The following is a 22,449-nucleotide window of genomic DNA, read 5'->3' on the forward strand; positions in this document are numbered from 1 at the left end:
ACTCCACCCAGTCTGTCTTACAAAAAAATACAAAACAAAACTTTAAAGCTCTGATTGCTTAGGGCATTTAGCCATTTTGGCACAGTGACTCACTACCAAAACTAGACGCAACTTGTTTTAAGTGGTCAAAATGCGTCCTAATACTATGTAGTGGACAAACTCGAAATGAGACAGGAAATATATTTACATTAATGGATAGGTAGACATCAGCTTTCTCCTCATATATACTTTACATAATTCCTGTAAGATGAAAAATGAATGCATGACAAGTAGCACAAGCCCTGCGCTTTTAAAATGGCTGTGTTCCTATGGGAATTTGCACATGTTTAGAGCACCACCATTAGGTAAAAGATCTGGAGAAAAAAATTGTCATTTAAAAAAAATCCTTTTATCCTTTTAACTGTAATTGGTGACATATTTTATTTAAAACCTAGACATTTAAATGTGTTATGCCCCAATTGTCCCCATTGGGGGACAAAAATAAAAAAACATATTTCAGGGGGTTTTGGCCTGCTGTATCTCGGTCACAGTTCTTACCTTTCTAACAGTACGAAGCATGTGTTCGGAGGAGTTATAGTTTTTCGAAACCAAAATATATTATGCATCGTTTAGAAAATGCCACCAGAGGGCATCAGTTTAAGAGGTTTTAATGAGATCTAATTGTCAGTAAAGGCCTGATTAGCTTGCCTTGGTAGCTCGTAATGTTTGTGTTAACCTCGTCCCCAGGCTACTGCGCACAGCACATATAAGTCTTGGTTATCAACAATTAAAAGTTGGCCTTAGTGGGAGTGACCACAGAATTCTATATTCGTCATCTTTAATTTTAGCGAATCACACAACTGCGAGGCTCCGTAAACAGAGGTACACAAGGCACGTACGGGAAGGGTTAGGGGGAAGATGTTGTTGGAGATGATTGATTGGTAAATTAAGCCGATTAAGCCAATGCTATTAGACGGGTTGGCTGACAATGTCGGAAGCCGTGCTTTGTGGCCAGAAGCTGTGCTTTGTTAAGATTGTGAACGGTCAGATAGCTAGCAACAAGAAGCTGCCATGTGGGGAATCGTAGGTGGCTCGTTTCAGATAGTTTTATCTTGTTCTTGATACCATGTCTTGTTTTGACTGATTTCATGTCAATGCTAATATGGCAAAAAATACACTAGCTAGTTAACCAATAACTGTAACGATGTAATTGAGAGAAAACCAGTGCTCATTGTGCAAATGTATTGATGTTTTCAATAATCATTTGGAGACTATATACTGAACAAAAATATGAATGCAACTATTTCAAATAGTTAAGGTTCATATAATGAAATCAGTCAATTGAAATGAATTTATTAGGCCCTAAGCTATGGATTTCACATGACTTGGAATACAGATATGCATCTGTTGGTCACAGATACCTTAAAAAAATTAGGGGCAGGATCAGAAAACCAGTCAGTATCTGGTGTGACCACCATTTGCCTCATGCAGCGTGACACATTTTTTAAATATTTTTTTCCCCCTTTATTTATCCAGGTAGGCCAAGTTCTCATTTACAACTGCGACCTGGCCAAGATAAGCAGTGCGACAAAAACAACAACACAAGTTACACATAAACAAACGTACAGTCAATGTCACGCCCTGACCTGAGAGAGCCTTTTTATGTCTCTATTTAGGTTTGGTCAGGGTGTGATTTGGGTGGGCATTCTATGTTCTATGTTCTATTTTCTATGTTTTGTATTTCTTTGTTTTGGCCTGGTATGGCTCTCAATCAGGGACAGCTGTACTTCGTTGTCGCTGATTGAGAGCCATACTTAGGTAGCCCTTTTTCCCACGTGTCCTTGTGGGTAGTTAATTTCTGTTTAGTGTTTTGTTATACCTGACAGAACTGTTTGGCTGTCATTTTCTTGTTTTGTTCAAAGTGTCTCGATTAAAATTAAATATGAGCACTCAACACGCTGCGCCTTGGTCTACTTCTTCAGACAGCCGTGACAGTCAATAACACAATAGAAAAATCTATGTACAGTGTGTGCAAATGTAGAAGAGTAGGGAGGTAAGGCAATAAATAGGCCATAGAGGCAAAATAATTACAATTTAGCATTAACACTGGAGTGATAGATGTGCAGATGATGTGCAAGTAGAGATACTGGGGTGCAAAAGAGCAAGAGGATAAGTAACAAATGGGGATGAGGTAGTTGGGTGTGCTATTTACAGATTGGCTGTGTACAGGTTCACTGATCGGAAAGCTGCTCTGACAGCTGATGCTTAAAGTTAGAGAGAGAGATATAAGACTCTAGCTTCAGTGATTTTTGCAATTCGTTCCAGTCATTGGCAGCAGAGAACTGGAAGGAAAGGCGGCCAAAGGAAGTGTTGGCTTTGGGGATGACCAGTGAAATATACCTGCTGGAGCGCGTGCTATGGGTGGGTGTTGCTATGGTGACCAGTGAGCTGAGATAATCTCCTTCGCAGTTGATAAGGCTGTTGATTATGGCCTGTGGAATGATGTACCACTCCTCCTCAATGCCTGTGCGAAGTTACTGGATATTGGCGGGAATTGGAACACGCTGTTGTACACATCAATCCAGAGCATCCCAAACATGCTCAATGTGCGACATGTCTGGTGAGTATGCAGGCCATGGACGAGCTGGGACATTTTCAGCTTCCAGGAATTGTGTATAGATCATTGTGACATGGGGCCGTGCATTATCATGCTGAAACATGAGGTGATGGTGGCGGATGAATGGGATGACAATGGGCCTCAGGATCTTGTCACAGTATCTCTGCGCATTCAAATTGCCATCGACAAATTGCCATCGTCGTGGTCTGCAACGCCACACACACACAACGCCATACACGTGGTCTGCGGTTGTGAGGCCGGTTGGACGTACTGCCATCTCTAAAACAACATTGGAGGAGGCTTATAGTAGAGAAATTAATATTGAATTATCTGGCAACAGCTCTGGTGGACATTCCTGCAGTCAGCATGCCAACTGCACACTGTGGCATTGTGTTGTGTTGTGTGACAAAACATTTTAGAGTGACCTTTTATTGCCAGAAGCTTTTTTTTTATTTTCTGAAATTTCTAATGGGGAAATTTGGTGGGATTTTGCTTAAATTCATCAAAAAAGTTAGCTTATAACAGTGAACCTTTTTTGTGGGATACACATTCAATTCTAGATCTTCAAATCAAATTTTATTTGTCACATACACATGGTTAGCAGATGTTAATGCGAGTGTAGCGAAATGCTTGTGCGTCTAGTTCCGACCATGCAGTAATATCTAACAAGTAATCTAACCTAACAATTTCACAAGAACTACCTTATACATACAAGTGTAAAGGAATGAATAAGAATATGTACATAAAAATATATGAATGAGCGATGGCCGAACGGCATAGGCAAGATGCAGTAGATGGTATAGAGTACAGTATATACATATGAGATGAGTAATGTAGGGTATGTAAACATTATATAAAGTGCCATTGTTTAAAGTGGCTAGTGATACATTTATTACATAATTTTTTTTATTATTAAAGTGGCTAGAGATGAGTCAGTATGTTGGCAGCAGCCACTCAATGTTAGTGATGGCTGTTTAAAAGTCTGATAGCCTTGAGATAGAAGCTGTTTTTCAGTCTCTCGGTCCCCGCTTTGATGCACCTGTACTGTTCTCGCCTTCTGGATGATAGCGGGGTGAACACGCAGTGGCTCGGGTGGTTGTTGTCCTTGATGATCTTTTTGGCCTTCCTGTGACATCGGGTGGTGTATGTGTCCTGGAGGGCAGGTAGTTTGCCCCCGGTGATGCATTGTGCAGACCTCACTACCCTCTGGAGAGCCTTACGGTTGTGGGCGGAGCAGTTGCCGTACCAGGCGGTGATACAGCCCGACAGGATGCTCTCGATTGTGCATCTGTAAAAGTTTGAGTGTTTTTGGTGAGAAGCCAAATTTCTTCAGCCTCCTGAGGTTGAAGAGGCGCTGCTGCGCCTTCTTCACCACGCTGTCTGTGTGGGTGGACCATTTCAGTTTGTCTGTGATGTGTACGCCAAGGAACTTAAAACTTTCCACCTTCTCCACTACTGTCCCGTCGATGTGGATGGGGCTGCTCCCTCTGCTGTTTCCTGAAGTCCACGATCATCTCCTTTGTTTTGTTGACATTGAGTGTGAGGTTATTTTCCTGACACCACATTCCGAGGGCCCTCACCTCCTCCCTGTAGGCCGTCTCGTCGTTGTTGGTAATCAAGCCTACCACTGTAGTGTCGTCTGAAAAGTTGATGATTGAGTTGGAGGCGTGCATGGCCACACAGTCATGGGTGAACAGGGAGTACAGGAGAGGGCTGAGAACGCACCCTTGTGGGGCCCCAGTGTTGAGGATCAGCGGGGAGATGTTGTTACCTACCCTCACCACCTGGGGGCGGCCCGTCAGGAAGTCCAAGACCCAGTTGCACAGGGCGGGGTCGAGACCCAAGGTCTCAAGCTTAATGACGAGTTTGGAGGGTACTATGGTGGTAAATGCTGAGCTGTAGTCGATGAACAGCATTCTTACATAGGTATTCCTCTTGTCCAGATGGGTTAGGGCAATGTGCAGTGTGATTGCGATTGCGATTGTGTCGTCTGTGGACCTATTGGGGCGGTAAGCAAATTGGACTGGGTCTAGGGTGTCAGGTAGGGTGGAGGTGATATGGTCCTTGACTAGTCTCTCAAAGCACTTCATGATGACGGAAGTGAGTGCTCCGGGGCGATAGTCATTTAGCTCAGTTACCTTCGCTTTCTTGGGAACAGAAACAATGGTGGCCCTCTTGAAGCATGTGGGAACAGCAGACTGGGATAAGGATTGATTGAATATGTCCGTAAACACACCAGCCAGCTGGTCTGCGCATGCTCTGAGGACGCGACTGGGGATGCCGTCTGGGCCAGCAGCCTTGCGAGGGTTAACACGTTTAAATGTTTTACTCACGTTGGCTGCAGTGAAGGAGAGCCCGCAGGTTTTGGTAGCGGGCCGTGTCAGTGGTACTGTGTTGTCCTCAAAGCGAGCAAGGAAGTTGTTTAGTTTGTCTGGGAGCAAGACATCATGGTCTACGACGGGGCTGGTTTTCTTTTTGTAGTCCATGATTGACTGTAGACCCTGCCACATACCTCTCGTGTCTGAGCCGTTGAATTGCGACTCTACTTTGTCTCTATACTTGTTTGATTGCCTTGCGGAGGGAATAGCTACACTGTTTGTATTCGGTCATGTTTCCGGTCACCTTGCCCTGATTAAAAGCAGTGGTTCTCACTTTCAGTTTTGCGCAAATGCCGCCATCAATCCACGGTTTCTGGCTGGGGAATGTTTTATTAAACGCTGTGGTACAACATCAATGATGCATTTGCTAATAAACTCGCTCACCGAATCAGCGTATTCATCAATTTTATTGTCCGACGCTATGCAGAACATATCCCAGTCCACGTGAACGAAGCAATCTTGAAGCGTGGAATCCGATTGGTCGGACCAGCATTGAACAGACCTGAGCACAGGCGCTTCCTGTTTTAGTTTCTGTCTATAGGCTGGGAGCAACAAAATGGAGTCGTGGTCAGCTTTTCCGAAAGGGCGGCGGGGGAGGGCTTTATATGCGTCGCGGAAGTTAGAATAACAATGATCCAGGGTTTTGCCAGCACGGGTCACGCATTTGATATGCTGATAACATTTAGGGAGCCTTGTTTTCAGATTAGCCTTGTTAAAATCCCCAGCAACAATAAATGCAGCCTCAGGGTATGTGGTTTCCAGTTTACATAGAGTCAAATGAAATTCTTTCAGGACCGTCGATGTGTCTGCTTGGGGCGGGATATACACTACTGTGATTATGATCGAAGAGAATTCTCTTGGTAGATAATGCGGTCGGCATTTGATTGTAAGGAATTCTAGGTCAGGTGAACAAAAGGACTTGAGTTCCTGTATGTTGTTTTGATCATACCACATCTCGTTAATCATAAGGCATACACCCCCGCCCTTCTTCTTACTAGAGAGATGTTTGTTTCTGTCGGCGCGATGCGTGAAGAAGCCAGGTGGCTGTACCGACTCTGATGACGTATCCCGAGTGAGCCATGTATCCGTGAAACAAAGAACGTTCCAATCTCTGATGTCTCTCTGGAAGGCAACCCTTTCTTGGATTTCATCTACCTTGTCAAGAGACTGGACATTGGCGAGTAGTATGCTCGGGAGCAGTGCGCGATGTGCATATTTTGGTTAAACTATCCCCAATTCAATGGAATTGCAACCCTCTGCATGCACAGTGCATTCTTCCATCACATGTGAAGTGCACTCTTCCATCACATGTACAGCCGATTCTCAAGATCTTGCACACTAATGAGATGCTATTGAGCCCACACTGTCTGAGCCAAGGACTACATGCTTTCTGGTAAGTTTTGATTACAATACTGGGTGGGGTGAATATATTTTATCTGACATACATTATTTTTTTGTTAACTAGTAAATAGTAGCCTACAGCAAAGTGTGTTTAAATAATTTCTAACTTGTTAACAATTTCTGCTAGTTAGTTTTTGCTACCATGTGGGTTTTAGCTTGCTTGAGCCTGCTAACTGAAGAGTGTTAATTCCCCTGTTTCCATACATGTTTAATTTTATAACATTTACCTTACTAAAGGGTTGTTTAATCTAACTGCTTAACTATTTATCTGTATTTATGAATCAGACAGCTTATCGATAGCAACAGCTCATGGTCCTCCTGGAATCAGAAGTTTTTTTGACTCAATGGAGGAACGTAGTCAGAGAAATGCTGATGAATGTCTTGCTCGAGCTGTGTATGCAACTGTATCTACTCATTTGCTGGATGCAGAGTTCAACAGAGTTCAAGTGAAGGTCAAGCAAATCATAGAGAAAGCAGACTGTATTGCAATCATCTCTGATGGGTGGTTGAATGTTCGTGGGCAAGGAATAATTTACTACATCTCAACCCCTCAACCAGTATTCTACAAGAGCACAGACACAAGGGACAACAGACACACCGGTCTCTACATTGCAGATGAGCTGAAGGCAGTCATCAATCACCTTGGACCACAGACGGTATTTGCACTGATGACAGACAATGCTGCGAACATGAAGGCTGCTTGGTCTAAAGTGGAGGAGTCCTACCCTCACATCACACCCATTGGCTGTGCTGCTCATGCATTGAATCTGCTCCTCAAGGACACCATGGCACTGAAAACAATGGATACACTCTACAAGAGAGGCAAGGAAATGGTTAGGTATGTGAAGGGTCATCAAGTTATAGCAGAACTCTACCTCACCAAGCAAAGTGAGAAGAATAAGAGCACCACATTGAAGCTGCCCAGCAACACCCGTTGGGGTGGTGTTGTCATCATGTTTGACAGTCTCCTGGAGGGGAAGGAGTCTCTCCAAGAAATGGCCAAATCACAGTCTGCCGATATAGACAGCCCCATCAAGAGGATCCTCCTGGATGATGTATTTTGGGAGAGAGTGGTAAGCAGCCTGAAACCTATAGCAGTAGCCATTGCACGGATTGAGGGAGACAATGCCATCCTGTCTGATGTTCAGACTGCTTGCAAATGTAAGAGAAGAAATCCGTACTGCCCTGTCCACTTCACTGTTGCTCCAAGCAGAGGAAACTGCAGTTCTAAAATACATCAAAAAGCATGAAGACTTCTGTCTGAAGCCCATACACGCCACAGCGTACATGTTGGACCCCAAGTATGCTGGCAAGAGCACCCTGTCTGGTGCAGAGATCAACAAGCCCTATGGTGTCATCACTACTGTGTCTCGTCACCTTGGCCTGGATGAGGGCAAGGTTCTTGGCAGTCTGGCGAAGTATAATTCCAAGCAAGTGCTTTGTGATGGAGATGCAATATGGCAGTCGGGCCAACATATCTCATCAACCACCTGGTGGAAGGGACTTTGTGGATCGCTTTTTGAGCCTGACAACGAGCCATCCACAACAAGGTTGGAAAGTGACAGTGAAGATGAGGCCTCAGAGTCTGATGTTCAAGAAGTGGACATTAAGGAGGTCCAGGGAGAAGACATGGAAGCCTGAGAGAAAGACAACCAAAACTTCAGTTTCTAGACTATCATTTTACAGATGTATGTTGAAAACGTTTTTGGGAGATGCGAGAGATCATTGGGGATCATTCAATATTCCCTTTCTTTTGTTGTTCAGTGAAATCATCCCATGTGAAGAATAAACTCATTTAATTAAAGTTCAATTCGTAATTAAATAGTTTTTTTTATTCTATTGGAGGGATTTAATAATTTGCAATTATGTCTACTTATGATAAGGTAAAAGGTTTATGTTTCTGTCTCCATATGATATGGTAAATATATCCAATGCATAAAACATCTACATTTAAATGGTATTCATATTCATTTGCAAATATTTCCATTAATTCCCATATATTCCCACTGAAAGTTTCCACCTCTGAATATTCCCCAAAATGTGCAACCCTAGTAATGATCATGCTATTTAATCAGCTTCTTGATATGCCACACCTGTCAGATGGATGGATTATTTTGGCAATGGAGAAATGCTCACTAAAAGGGACCTAAACAAATTTGTGCACCAAATTTGAGAGAAATAAGCTTTTTGTGCATATGGAACATTTCTGGGATCTTTTACTTCAGCTCATGGAACATGGAACCAACACTTTACATGTTGCGTTCATATTTTTGTTCAGTGTAATTTACATGTTGTCAACAATCTAAGCCAACCCTGTCTGTTTTGCCCCGCAGTTGCGCAAACGTCGGTTTTGTTGCTAAACAACCAACCCATGTATGCGCTGGGAGTTTCTGGTGATTGTTTTTTATTGATATGTGTCAGGTCTTGTAGAAACTATGTTATGTGCGTGACTGTAATTGCATTTGAAGTGGGAAAAGTAGTATACCGATGTCAGGGCAGATATCTGAATATTCGATTAGCTGTGCCCATCCCTGCTCATAATCATGAGCTTTTCTCAGAAACAGGATTTCATATGTCATATGACTCACAGGTTGATTCACTGAAAAAATGTAATGACTTTCCATATGAGGATTTCCCAGATGGGAAGACTAGGATGAATGTAACTTCTGGCAATTTTGTAAAAAATGTACATAGATTGGTTTTGACCTATTCCAAATAAACCATGTCAATACTATGGACCTTGGGTATTTTCCTTTGAAATACATAGAGATTAAGAACAATTTTTCTTATGGCATCATTATATCTAATACATTATTTCCAAAAAGCATGAGAGGTGGATCTGGTTTATGGACCCCATTTCCACCATTGATGCTCTGCTCTTTCTTCTGTGTGGAGAGGTGCAATGGCATATTACTTTATCAAGTCTTACCTTCTGCAGCTCTCTTGAAGAACACTTTGCAGCTGCCACAGGTTAGCGCTCCATAGTGGCAGCCAGATGCTTCATCTGCACAGATCAGACAGGTCCTCTGGGGCGGGAAGAAGAACTCCATGGGGAACATGTGGTCTCTGCCACCGTCAAACCTTTAGGAACATATTAAAGGCTTTTAGAAACATCACAAACAAACACACAAACAGTACAGAATTACTCAACAGCATCATTCAATAAGTACGTGTTCCTATTACCCTCTGCTTCTCTCTTTTGCCACTACATACACTCTGATAAGCTGTTTCCTGACATTTTAACAGAAGTGACCATAACCCAATGCTTGAAGCCTGTAATGTTTCCTTCAGGGGTGAAACCATTGAGAATGGACTAATGGAATATTCAAATGAATCAAAACTACAATAGTGTAACAGCAGAGGTTGATTGTCATGATATGACAAATTGACAAGCACAGAACAATTGCTAACATTATGAAGGGCACGTCGCTTAAGCAAGTTGTTCTTTTGCTAAAAATAAACATGGTGATATACACTGACTGTACAAAACACATACATTCCATGACATAGATTGACTAGGTGAATACAGGTGAAAGCTATGATCCCTTATTTATGTCACTTGTTAAATCCACTTCAATCAGTGTAGATGAAGGGGAGGAGACAGGTTAAAGAAAGATTTTAAGCCTTGAGACAATTGAGACATGGATTGTGTATGTGTGCCATTCAGAGGGTGAATGGGCAAAACAAAATATTTAAGCGTCTTTGAACTGGGTATGGTAGTAGGTGCCAAGCGCACAGGTTTGATTGATTCACACTCAACTTTCTCATGTGTATCAAGAATGGTCCACCACCCAAAGGACATCCAGCCAACTTGACACAACTGTGGGAAGCATTGGAGTCAACATGGGTCAGCATCCCTATGGAATGCTTCTGATACCTTGTAAAGTCCATGCCCCAACAAATTGAGGCTGTTCTGAGGGCAAAAGGGGGGGGGTGCAACTCAATATTAAGAAAGTGTTCCTAATGTTTGGTATCTCAGTGCATACGCCACTGACACTTAACACCCCACACAAAAGCTGACACCCAATCTGGACCATGGTCCCTGATCAAAATTAAACGCGATTGCCTCTGGCTGGCATTCTATACGACTCCTCACATTGAGGCCTTATGTGCAATACTACTGCCATCAAGTGTATACCCTATTTGTGTGGTTCTTTAGAAATAGTGAAAGTTCATTTGATTCACAGATCCAGATTATTTAAGCATTTTCACTTTTCTCCCTCAGATTCACAGTTTCTGAGTGAGATCCTCATCGGGTGAACCAGACTGGGTAAGAATTTATCTGATTAGAGCTGGGCAGAGGGTGTGATGACTTGAGAGTGTGGGAAAGGTGTGAACAGCAGTGCCAGGGCCAAGGGGGGCAAGAGGGGTGCTCTACTGCAGCTGTTAGCACAGGAAGAGATTGGACAGTGTGTACAGACATAACTATACCTCAATGACGTATAGCGTTAGGTGTCAAGGCTCTATGTAAAAAACACAAGGACAAATCTTATAACCAAGCAGCAAAACAGTCCTCTCTACAGTATCAGCAGTAGGCTAAATGCCCACTGGCTCTTCGGCAGAATCTAGGGCCAGAAAGGCCAGCTGTTAGAGAATAAAGCACAAAGCTCAGTTTCAGTGCCTTAATATGATGAGTATAATTCTGTTCTGGTGACCTGGTCTGATGTTACTGGGAGATTGAAGTAATTCAGTGTTTCCCATATATTCACGCACCACCAACTATATATTTTTAAATAATATAATCTTTGAGAACTAGAACTCACCCAAATAAAAGCTAGAAACTAAGGGAGAATTGAACATTCTAAAAATAATGTATTTAAGAGTATTTTTGTCATGGCTGGATTACTGACGTGGCACACAGGGCACATGCCCAGGGGCCCTGATTGGGGTCCCGATTGGTTTTGTTATACTATTTGAGCATAAGAACATAGAATTAGCCACAGCAAAATGCATAGGATTGCATGAAATTAGTTTTCCTGGAAATTAGCCACACACACCCCTTCGTGATCATTGACAAAACTAGGGGTAATACTGGTTAATTAATCCATAGATATTGAGATTGACTGATCTGGTTAATCATAAATCAGTAATAAATGTAGGTACTTCAAATGTGTGATGAAATTATTAATGCAATCAATGCAAGGATATAAATGTTACTCTATGCTGCTCTTATCCACTTTAGCTATAAACCTTTAAGGAAATAATTGGAAATGTTGGAAATCCAAAATGAGGATATGTGATGATGATAATACTTCTGAACCTTAATACGTTGATGGCATATCCTGTGGATGTCAACATGGCGTAAGAATATGAATGTAAACTGGGGCATGGCATGGCAAGGCAGAACGGAAAAGATTAGAAAAGTGGAATTCCTTTCACCCAGACTGGTTCTGACAATTTTGACAACTCAGAAAAATCTCCACATATAAATTGTATTGTTAAAATCATTGAGGATAACAAACAAGAAACCAAACAAAAAGTCCAACTTTTATATTGTATTGTATTCCTTCAGAAATTACTGTTCACTCTGTCACAGACCTGCCATGTACCCACAGAATTCCACTGAATCAAAGCAGTATATTCTTGCAGATGTTCTTTGTACCCACCCCATCTAACCCAGACATCTAACATTTCCCCCGATGAAATGTAGCATAGGTGAATGACTACTCAACATGAGCAAAATAAGCTATTCTGTATTTTATGTAAGCTTATTGGCTGGAGTAGAGGAAGGCTGATATGAAGAATGTAGCCTATAAGCCAATTGGAGCTACTGTAATAGCCATATGGTTTGTAAGTTCCAGATCTGATATAAATCTTGCATCATAACACTTAGACATTTCAGACTGTGGAATCCAGATAATACACTGTGGGTGGTGTGTGACTGACATATGAATTGTCATTAGCACAGCACTTGCACGCTTAAGGTGCAATTTGGAGAGTAATTTAGAATCTCAGGTAAATTCACCATGAGTGGATCGGATGGTTAGGTCATCGCCATCAGCAGTGGCCTACTGACCATTAGGTCATCCAGCCCTTTGTTCTCAAAAAGAGCACCCCACCCCCCACCCCACACACACACAAACAAGGGTAGGAAAACAGACACCCATCTCAAATGACTAAACATATTCAAAACAACCTTTCACAGACAAAAAAGCCCATTGCATTGCAGGCCGCCACTCGCTTGTATTGGAGTGTATAAAAACAATGCCATAATGATTTTGAATAGTTTTGTTCTTAGTTTTGAATAGTGAATGTAGGAATTATGCACTGAGTGTACAAAACATTAAGAACACATATTGAGTTGCACCCCACATTTTGCCCTCAGAACAGCCTCAATTCGTCTGGGCATGGACTCTACAAGGTGTCAAAAGCATTGTTGACTCCAAAGCCTCCCACCTGTCTTCTCCCCTTCATCTATATTCATTGAAGTGGATTTAACAGGTGACATAAATAAGGGATCATAGCTTCACCTGGACTCACCTGGTCAGTCTATGTCATGGAAAGAACAGGTGTTGTAGTTATTTTTCAATATAACTACAAACTCAAACCCTCACCCTGAAATGTTAAGTAAATATGGTCAATGTAATGTGGTGGTAACCATTTGTATTGTTATTTTAAACCTGAGACATACAGTGTAAAGAATTATACTGCCTGTGTGATATTGGGTGGAAACACGGTTGGCTGCTATAATGTGGAAAATGTAGAACAACTTCATCTTTATTAATAGTGAAAAATATACAAATAGGCATGGTGATGACAGCTTAAGGTAAGTAGCAGCCCAAAAATACAAGTGTTAGGTGCCAGTGACTGCTGAGTAAGGCAAACATCTATTTTCACACCAAACAGAGCATAATTTCTGCAACAGAAATGGACAACTTAATTGACCCTTTGCCTAACAAGCCTTTTTGAGGTCTATCTTGTTTTTCAACACTTCCATGTTCCTATTTACTCACTGTACTGACCTTTTTGGAACTACAGTATATATTCTCAATTGAGAATATACATTATATATCTTATTACTGGCCAATTTGAACATTTACAGTGCCTATAGAAAGTCTATATCTTTAACTTTTTTAACATTTTGTTGTGTTACAAAGTGGGATTGAAATAGATTTAATTGTAATTTTTGTGTCATTGATCCACACAAAATACTCTAATGTCAAAGTGAAACAAAATATATACAAATTAAATAACTACCATATAGTCGCTGCATAAGTATTCATCCCCTTTGTTGAGGCAAGCCTAAAAGATTTCAGAAGTCAAATTTGGCTTAACAAAGGATATTTTGTTATATATCAACTTATATTGAATGACTGCCCCTTCCTCTGTTCCACGTACTGTACATAAAATATCTGTAAGGTCCCTCAGTCAAGTATTGCATTTCAAGCACAGATTCAACTAAAAAGACCAGGGAGCTTTTTAAAGCCACATAAAGAAGGACAGTGATTGGTAGATGGGTAAAAACAACAAATCAGACATTGAATATCTCTTTAAGCATGGTCAAGTAAAAAATGATGCTGTGGATGATGTATATGGATGGACGATGTATCAAACCACCCAGAAACATCAGAGATGCAGTCTTCCTTCTGAACGGAGCTAAAGGACAGGACGGAGACTGCTTAAAGATGTCACCATGAGGCAATAGGTGATTTTAAAACAGCGACAGAGTTCAATGGCTGTGATGGGTGGATCAACAACATTGTCGTGACTCCACAATAATGGCCTAAATGACAGAGTGAAAAGATGAATACAAATATGCAGAATAAAAAAATTCCAAAACATGCAACAAGGCACTAAACTAATATTGCAACAAACAAAAAAATCGGCAGAGAAATACACTTTTTGGCTTCAATGCCAAGCCTTATGTTTGGGGCAAATCCAACACAACACCTCACAGAGTAAGTGCCTCCTTATTTTCAGCATGGTGGTGGCTCCATCATGGTAATGGTATGCTTGACATCTGCAAAGACTGAGGGGTTTTTCAGGATGAAAAGAAACGGACTGGAGCTAAGTACAGGCAAAATGCTAGAGGAATCCTAACCTGATTCAGTCCGCTTTACACCAGACACTGGGAGAGGAATTCCTCTTTCAGCAGGATCAAACAGCAATTTCTGCAGGAGCTGATTGTGGACTATAGGGAAAGGAAGGCCGAACAGGCCCCAATTAACATCTACGGCGCTGAAGTGGAGCGGGTGGAGAGTTTCAAGTTCCTTGGTGTCCACATCACCAACAAACTATCATGGTCCAAACACACCAAGACAGTTGTGAAGAGCGCACGACAACTCCTTTTCCCCTTCAGGAGACTGAAAAGACTTGGCATGAGTCCCCAGATCCTCAAAGTTCTACAGCTGCACCGTTGAGAGCATCCTGACCGGTTGCATCACTGCCTGGTATGGCAACTGCTAATGGCAACCGTAAGGCGCTATAAAGGGTAATGCGTACGGCCCAGTACATCACTGGGGCCAAGCTTCCTGACATCCAGGACCTATATACTAGGCGGTGTCAGAGGAAGGCCCAAAAATTGTCAAAGACTCCAGTCACCAAAGTCATAGACTGACGCCGAAGCCATAAGACTGCAGAACAATTAATCAAAATGGCCAACCGAACCGAAAGTTTGATTTGATAATAACCTACAACACAAAGCCAAATCGACACTGGAGTTGCTTACCAAGAAGAGAGTGAATGTTCCTGAGTGGCCAAGTTACAGTTTAGACTTAAATCTGCTTGAAAATATATTGCAAGATTTGTAAATTGCAGTCTAGTCATTATCCCCAAAACCCTGACAGAGCTTGAAAAATTGGGAAAAGAATAATGGGCAAATATTGCACAATACGGGTATGCAAAGCTCTAATGAGACTTACTGATGAAGACTCAAAGCTGTAATCAAGGTATATTAGTGTTTATTTTTTAATTAATCTTAAACAAATTTTTGTACGTTTCTTCCACTTTGACATTAGTATATTTTGTGTAGAATGTTGACAAAAAATTACAATGAAATCAATTTTAATCCTACTTTGTAACAAAATGCGAAGAAATCCAAGAGCGGTGTAGACTTTTTATAGGCACTGTACCCTCTAGTACATCTATGTAACATGGTTGGTGAAACACTATTTGACCAAAAGTATGTGGACACCTGCTCGTGGAACATCTCATTTCAAAATGATGGGCATTAATAAGGAGTTGGTCGCCCCTTTGCTGCTATAACAGCCTCCACTCTTCTGGGAAGGCTTTCTACTAGACGTTGGAACATTACTGAGGGGACTTGATTTAGCCACAAGAGCATTAGTGAGGTCGGGGCACTGATGTTTGGCGATTAGGCCTGGCTCACAGTCGACATTCCAATTCATCCCAAAGGTGTTCGATGGGGTTGAGGTCAGGGCTCTTTGCAGGCCAGTCAAGTTCTTCCACACCTATCTCGACAAATCATTTCTGTATGGACCTCGCTTTGTGCACGTGGGCATTGTCATGCTGAAACAGGAAAGGGCCTTCCCCAAACTGTTGCCACAAAGTTGGAAGCACAGAATCGTCTAGAATGTCATTGTATGCTGTAGCATTAAGATTTCCCTTCACTGGAAGTAAGGGGTCTAGCCCGAACCATTAAAAACAGCCCCAGACCATTATTCCTCCTCCACCAAACTTTACAGTTGGCACTACGCATTGGGGCAGGTAGCGTTCTCCTGGCATCCGCCAAACACAGATTCGGACTGCCAGATGGTGAAGTGTGCTTCATCACTTCAGAGAACGTTTCCACTGCTCCGGGGAGCTTTACGCCACTCTAGCCGATGCTTGGCATTGCGCGTGGTGATCTTAGGCTTGTGTGCGGCTGCTCGGCAATGGAAACCCATTAAATGAAGCTCCCGACGAACAGTTCTTGTGCTGACCGTGCTTCAGAGGCAGTTTGTAGCTCGTCAGTGAGTGCTGCAACTGAGGACATACGTTTTTTTTACACGCTACGCGCTTCAGCACTCGACGGTCCCATTCTGTGAGTTTGTGTGGACTACCACTTTGCGGCTGAGCCGTTGTTGCTCCTAGACGTTTCCACTTCACAATAACAGCTTTTACATTTGACCGGAGCAGACCTAGCAGGGCAGAAACTTGACAAACTGACTTGTTGGAAAGGTGGCATCCTATGACGATGACAAGTTGAAAGTCATTGAGCTCTTCAGTAAGGCCATTCTACTGCCAATGTTTGTCTATGGAGATTGCATGGCTATGTGCTCGATTTTATACACCTGTCAGCAATGGGTGTGGTTGAAATAGCTGAATCCACTAATTTGAAGGGGTGTCCACATACTTGTAAATATAGTGTAGTTCCAGTCTATTAAAAGAATATATACCCTTGGATCATACAGTACATTGCTTATAAAATCATCCAACCAAGGAAGCTATTACAATGGGGAAAGGGGGATACCAAATCAGTTGCGCAACTGAATGCATTCAACCGAAATGTGTCTTCTGCATTTAACCTAACCCCTCTGACTCAGAGAGGTGCGGAGGGCTGCCTTAATCGACATCATTGGCGCCCGGGCAGCAGTTGTTGTTGGGGGTTAACTGCCTCGCTCATGGACAGAATGACAGATTTTTACATCTTCCCGGCCTGGTGATTCAAACCAGCGCGCATTCGGTTACTGGCCCAACGCTCTTAACCGCTAGGCTACCTGCCGCCCGCACACAAGAACATCATGTGTAATTGAAAATGCATGGCCTGGTTGTACCTTCACAGTAATAAGCTGGCTATATTTCTAGGAACGTATACACACAATGTACACCAGAAGGGGGGGGGTACTGTTTATATGGACAAAAATACCACTCTTAAAACCACTCAATGTGATGTGTTAGGTCTATGTTTGGTTGAATTGTAGTTACTGCTGTTATACTGCAGCTCAGAACAATGTAAGTGTCAATGGCACACTGTGAAGCATTTTCTGACAGAGACAATACTATTTTGTCTATGGGGGGTAATTCAATAAACAATGAAATTCACATGGGAACTCAAGCTAGGGATGAGTTATAATGGGCCTATTAGACCATGTTAAAACGTATACAGATGAGCTCTCCAAGAAAGACAAAGGGATTCTAAAATAAGGCCATGTGTATGAATAATGTTGGGCTGCTGTCAAGCGGACAGTAAAGTACATCACCATAGTTACCTTATGTAGAACTATCTCTATCTCATGTCATTAATCAAAGTAGTCCTAAACGTACATATTTCTGACAATGTGGAAATGAGGAATACACGCAAACCTGCAAATCTGATGCTATTGCTACCCATTACAATACATGCAATTGTTTGATTATAATTCCAATACCACTTCAATATCTTAGAAACATCTTGTAAATGCAAATCGCAAATTAGAAAACTACAGGGCAAATTAATCAACAAGTAAGGGCACCAAAGATGCACTATTATCTTGAAATGGAGAAATAATTCTCCCTTTAACAGATATTATAGAGATGCTTATTTGTCTTCTGCTTGAACATAATTGCTGTACTGCTGAGTTTGAAGTTGCAGACAGAGACATGTCTCTCAACCCACATCTAAAAATTATGTCTTAATATCTTCATGATAATTTATCATGCTTAAAAATGGTACATACAATTAGTATTTTACTTTAACAAGCTTTACAGAAGGAATGAATGTGTCCAACTGTATTATTATGTGATTACTGTATATTGCGTAATCACATTTGAACTGCAAATCAGTCTGATTTAGAGAAAGATTTCTCACAGGGCAGGAAGGAAGAAATTTGTTTTAGATATTTCCTGAATTTAAATTAATAGAGGCCCACGTCTCATATGATCATGTTAGTAAACAGTTTATACTGTAAACATGATTTTATAGCATTTCTTGTTCTGAATATATGGGAGTTGAGAACATTGGTAGCTATTTTTGGAGTGAAATAAAAAACATTGTGACCGATAACAGATTCTCCCTCCATTCAGTGTTAGGGTATGTGGTGTCTTGTAAGATAAGAACGTCTGTTCATTGAATTGTTACTGACCCTTCGAAGTCAATCTTCACAGAGCATCTTGTCTATATATAATGTCTTCCTCTTACTCCTTAGGCTACATCATAAGTTCTTGAAACATTACAGTTCCCCTTTAAAGTTGAGATTGATTTGACTACCTCTCTGGGCAAATTTCTGAGCACATACAGTACTGTTGAATGAAAATTATTACACTATACAGTTACAGCTCTCATTTAGCAACCTTTCCTCAGAAATAAAGAGCAGGGAGTTAAATGAGTGTGTCAACCTCCAGGTGAGAGCAACATGAATGTTTAGCAACATTTGCTCAGATATTTGCTAAAGAATTTGCTCAGAAAGGAAGTAAAATTTCTGTTTTCTGGTCATTTCAGATTCCTGCTTCTCAAACTTAAACAATATGTAAAACCAGATATTGAATAGTAAACATTGGGATTCTAGTATTGCGCAATGATCCTGATCACGGAACTTCAGACCATGCTTGGTCCAATAAGGGCTCTCTTTCACGTCATTTTATCCATCCTACTACAACTACACCAAGCATCAAACCACTGTGAGTAAAACATTAAGACAACTAACATTTGCTCAAGGACTGTACTCAGTGTAATATAGACACTACAAATGCAATGCTTGCTTTGCAGAGATTTTGCATGATATTAGTTGCACATTCTACATGCAGGTTGACCAAATTTATGTTGGAAACAGTTCATTTTCAAAGTAGCCTAACAAATGTATTATTTTACTGTTGCGAATTGTTCCATGGATCTGTACACAACAAATACTTAAATCATGTGGCTTGTGGCTTTGTGTCCAATTAAATCAGAGGGAAAAGATATACACACAACATCATTTACGTAAGTTCTTATGAAGCCTAGAACATCCTGTTTAAAAAAGCAAAACAGACAAGCACTCTGGGCATACACTATTCAGAGCTTATAACTATAGATGCTCAAAGTAGGCTACAAAGTAGGCTGATAACATCTTTATTTGCTGTAATGACAATGAGCAAGTGCCTAACAAATCACCTTGTTTGCCTTGTCTAAAAAGTCCCTGAGAGAAAGACATGTGCATCAATGGGAAACCCCAAAGCTGACTGGAGTGTGATCATGAAGATATGGAGGTGAAACTTTGCAATTCCTCTATGTTTAAAAAATCTGAACTGGTAAAATGTGGTGTTTTTCCTGTTCCTTCATCACCATTCACAGCTATCGTTTTCAGGATCAATAGTGGTCTAACTCATGCAGAAGTCATTGTTACTACTGATGTTGTACATTCATGAAGATAATACAATACAGCACTATATCATTTGCAATATAACCATTTGACAATGGGGTCGTTGATTTTGTTTTTGATCAAATACATCATAAATATAACAGTAGTCTACTATAGAGTAAGTACATTGTGATAGTCTGTTGGAAGAGGGAATGAAGAATTATGCAGCCCATAACATTGTAAAACGTGACAGGTGAAAGATTGCTTTGTTACACTGCATTTAAACATGTAGGTTAATTACCCCTTAATAAGGGCACTGTAATGTAAAGTGTCTGTGAATTTGTGAGTTTTAATAACCTTCTTACCTGGCATCTGTGTAAGAGACATCCAGCCAGTCACCGACCTCATTCTTTAAGTACGGGGAGTTGGGATAGGGCATCCTCCCTAGCATCCCGCCCGGGTACCACTGCTCAGAAGTTGGCCGCTCTCTGCGCACCAGACCACCACCCCGCTCATATTCATAAGGGTTACAAATGAACGAGGAGTCTGGTCCCGCACTGTATGGATTCATACCCTGCCTCGGTCCATATTGTGTGTTGTCATTGTCATTATACCTGTTGTACTGATAGCCCCATGATGTTCCGGCAGGTTCATTACTAATGGCCTCATATTTTATCTTGACACTGTACTGTTGTTGTAAGTAGTCAGCATATTTGTCCTCCATTGTTTCTCCAGTTTCACAGACATGTGCTGGGATGACATGAGACGAAATTCTGTCTGGGTCAGTTTGACTGAAGTGTGCCAAGTGTGCTGGCAACAGTGGGTCAAAATGACAAGATGCAGAGCGTGCTCTTGTATTCAGAGAATTCTCTGTTTCTTTTGAAGTCGGGTCATCACTCTTTTCATTCAGTATAAATTCCTGTTCATCTGTGGATGGATGTCTGGAGCTAAGGTGCTCCATTGTCGCCACTTCTTCTGTAAGGTCATTTGCTGGGGAACTTTTAAACATCTCAACTCGTTTATCACTTTGTAGTGGCCTGGCATTGCGCTCACTTGGACATTTGTATTCTGTAATGGAGACGTTTTCTTCAGCTCCAGAACAATTCAATAGAGGCACCTGAAACAAATAGTTGCCTTGACTTTGGTCATTTGCACTGGATGGTGCGTAATTAGGTCCCAGGTCATTCATCTCATTCAAGTCCATGGTCAATCCCAGCGACACAGAGACAGCGTTGCAGAGCTCCCTCGCCGTTTCTGATATGGTGGTGCAGGCAGAATTGGAACAACTGTTCGCCACACGGGCGTAACTGTTAGGACTTAACACCACTCCGTGATGGGGCACAGCTGGTTGACAGCACTGTTGTTTAGTGTTGCAGGCTAACGGTCCAGAGCGACAGGATCCGTATCCCTTCGCGTTTGGATAGTCTGATTCGTTCACAGAGGCAACCCCGGTTTTGTTTCCTGTTGAGCTTTTGGCAAAATGGATACGACTTGCATCCGATTCGAGTGTTCTGGAAAAACTAATGCTGTCATCTTCCCTCACTTCAATGTCAGAATTGCGAGCCGTCCCTGACGATATTTCTTTTCGGGGTGATTGCCGGTTAGTTTGGCGCATCTCCCAGGGGTGTTTATTCTGCATGAAACTGTACGAACTAGAAAAGTCCAAGGTTTCGGTGATAGGAGTGTTACTAGGCAGTGTAGCTTTCACGTTGTGTAAAACGTTTTGGAAAGGTCCGCGAAAAACTATGTTTGGGGAGTCACAAACTCCTCCTAATCCAACTGGAATCTCCATAGTCCAAAAAACGGCGTTTACGCTGATAGGCCGTCAGAGTTGAAAAAATGTTTAAGAAAACGGAATTTATCAAGTAGGCCACATTAATAAGAATTTAAAGTCATAGCCCTATTCCAGTTAACAAAACAATGAGGCAAGAATAAGACTGAGCCTAAAAAATAGGAGGATTGCCCTATTGCGTAATTTAACTGTTTTTTGTCAGAAGTTTGTAGCCTAAACCACACATTATTTACCCAATTTAGATAAAAACGTTTATGAAAACGAATATGTCGTTATTTCATAAATAAAACATTTGTTTAACATTTTGCTCACGGATCCATACATTTTGACCTATAGCCAGCAGAAATATCCTCCATGACAGATTTGCGCTCACCATCCATGAAGGCGAAAATGAAACTGCCTGAAGTGATGAGTTCTGTCGATGAGTTCTATCGTGTTTTTTCTTCCTCTTGAGAGAGTGTGCAATGATAAAAAATGGTCTGTGTCCAATAGGGCAAATGCGTTTCCGGAGAGAAGCGATGCCTGTTTCACCTATGAAACTCCGCTAGTTGGCCTATGCTAACGTTTAATATTAATTTAAAGTGTATAGCCTACAAACGAGTGAAGCACCTACAAAAGTCATCAAACAACTGAACACCCCGATAGAACAGTTGAATGCTTGGTTTTAAGAATGTTTGGTTTGCTGCAAGTTTGTGTATGGACGAAGTTCGCTTCCAAAGTCCTTGAGTTCCTTTTTGCCGTCAGACTGTGAGTTTGGCAACATTCCCTAGTGACGAAATAATACATTCCTTGGATTAAGGCCAGTAGGCATACATAAAGTAATTCAAAATATATCGATAGGAGTAGGCTAGACAGTCAATGTGAATATTAAATATGAAAATCATGCAATTACTTACTTAGATAAGGTTGAAATCGGGACCAACCCACAGTAGCCTATAATAAAAAGGTTAGATAGAGTTGGCTGAGTCAGTGTAGTGGACATACAGTGGCAGAGCACAGGTCTAATTTTGCCATTATGCATGATGATACATCACTGCTCATCATGCAATGCTTGTAGCTACTAAAAATACATGGCGTTTACAACTG

General features: G+C 41.5%; 1 protein-coding gene across 2 annotated transcripts in view; it reads right to left on the reverse strand.

Annotated features, from left to right (window-relative positions):
• LOC100136428 (androgen receptor) overlaps window positions 1-22,118 on the reverse strand; it is a 60,466-nt gene extending 38,348 nt beyond the window's left edge. Inside the window, exons 1-2 of one of the 2 annotated variants that reach the window (XM_014196827.2) lie at window positions 19,937-22,118; window positions 9,305-9,456 (exon numbers count right to left, since the gene is read on the reverse strand). In XM_014196827.2, coding sequence (XP_014052302.2) covers window positions 9,305-9,456; window positions 19,937-21,363 — 1,579 coding nt within the window. In that variant the 5' untranslated portion in view covers window positions 21,364-22,118. The remainder of the gene's footprint in view (window positions 1-9,304; window positions 9,457-19,936) is intronic. The other variant, XM_014196828.2, reaches the window with a different exon arrangement.
• Between the last annotated feature and the right edge of the window lie 331 nt (window positions 22,119-22,449).

The sequence above is a fragment of the Salmo salar genome, chromosome ssa04 (assembly GCF_905237065.1).
Source record: "Salmo salar chromosome ssa04, Ssal_v3.1, whole genome shotgun sequence".
Classification (NCBI taxonomy): domain Eukaryota; kingdom Metazoa; phylum Chordata; class Actinopteri; order Salmoniformes; family Salmonidae; genus Salmo; species Salmo salar.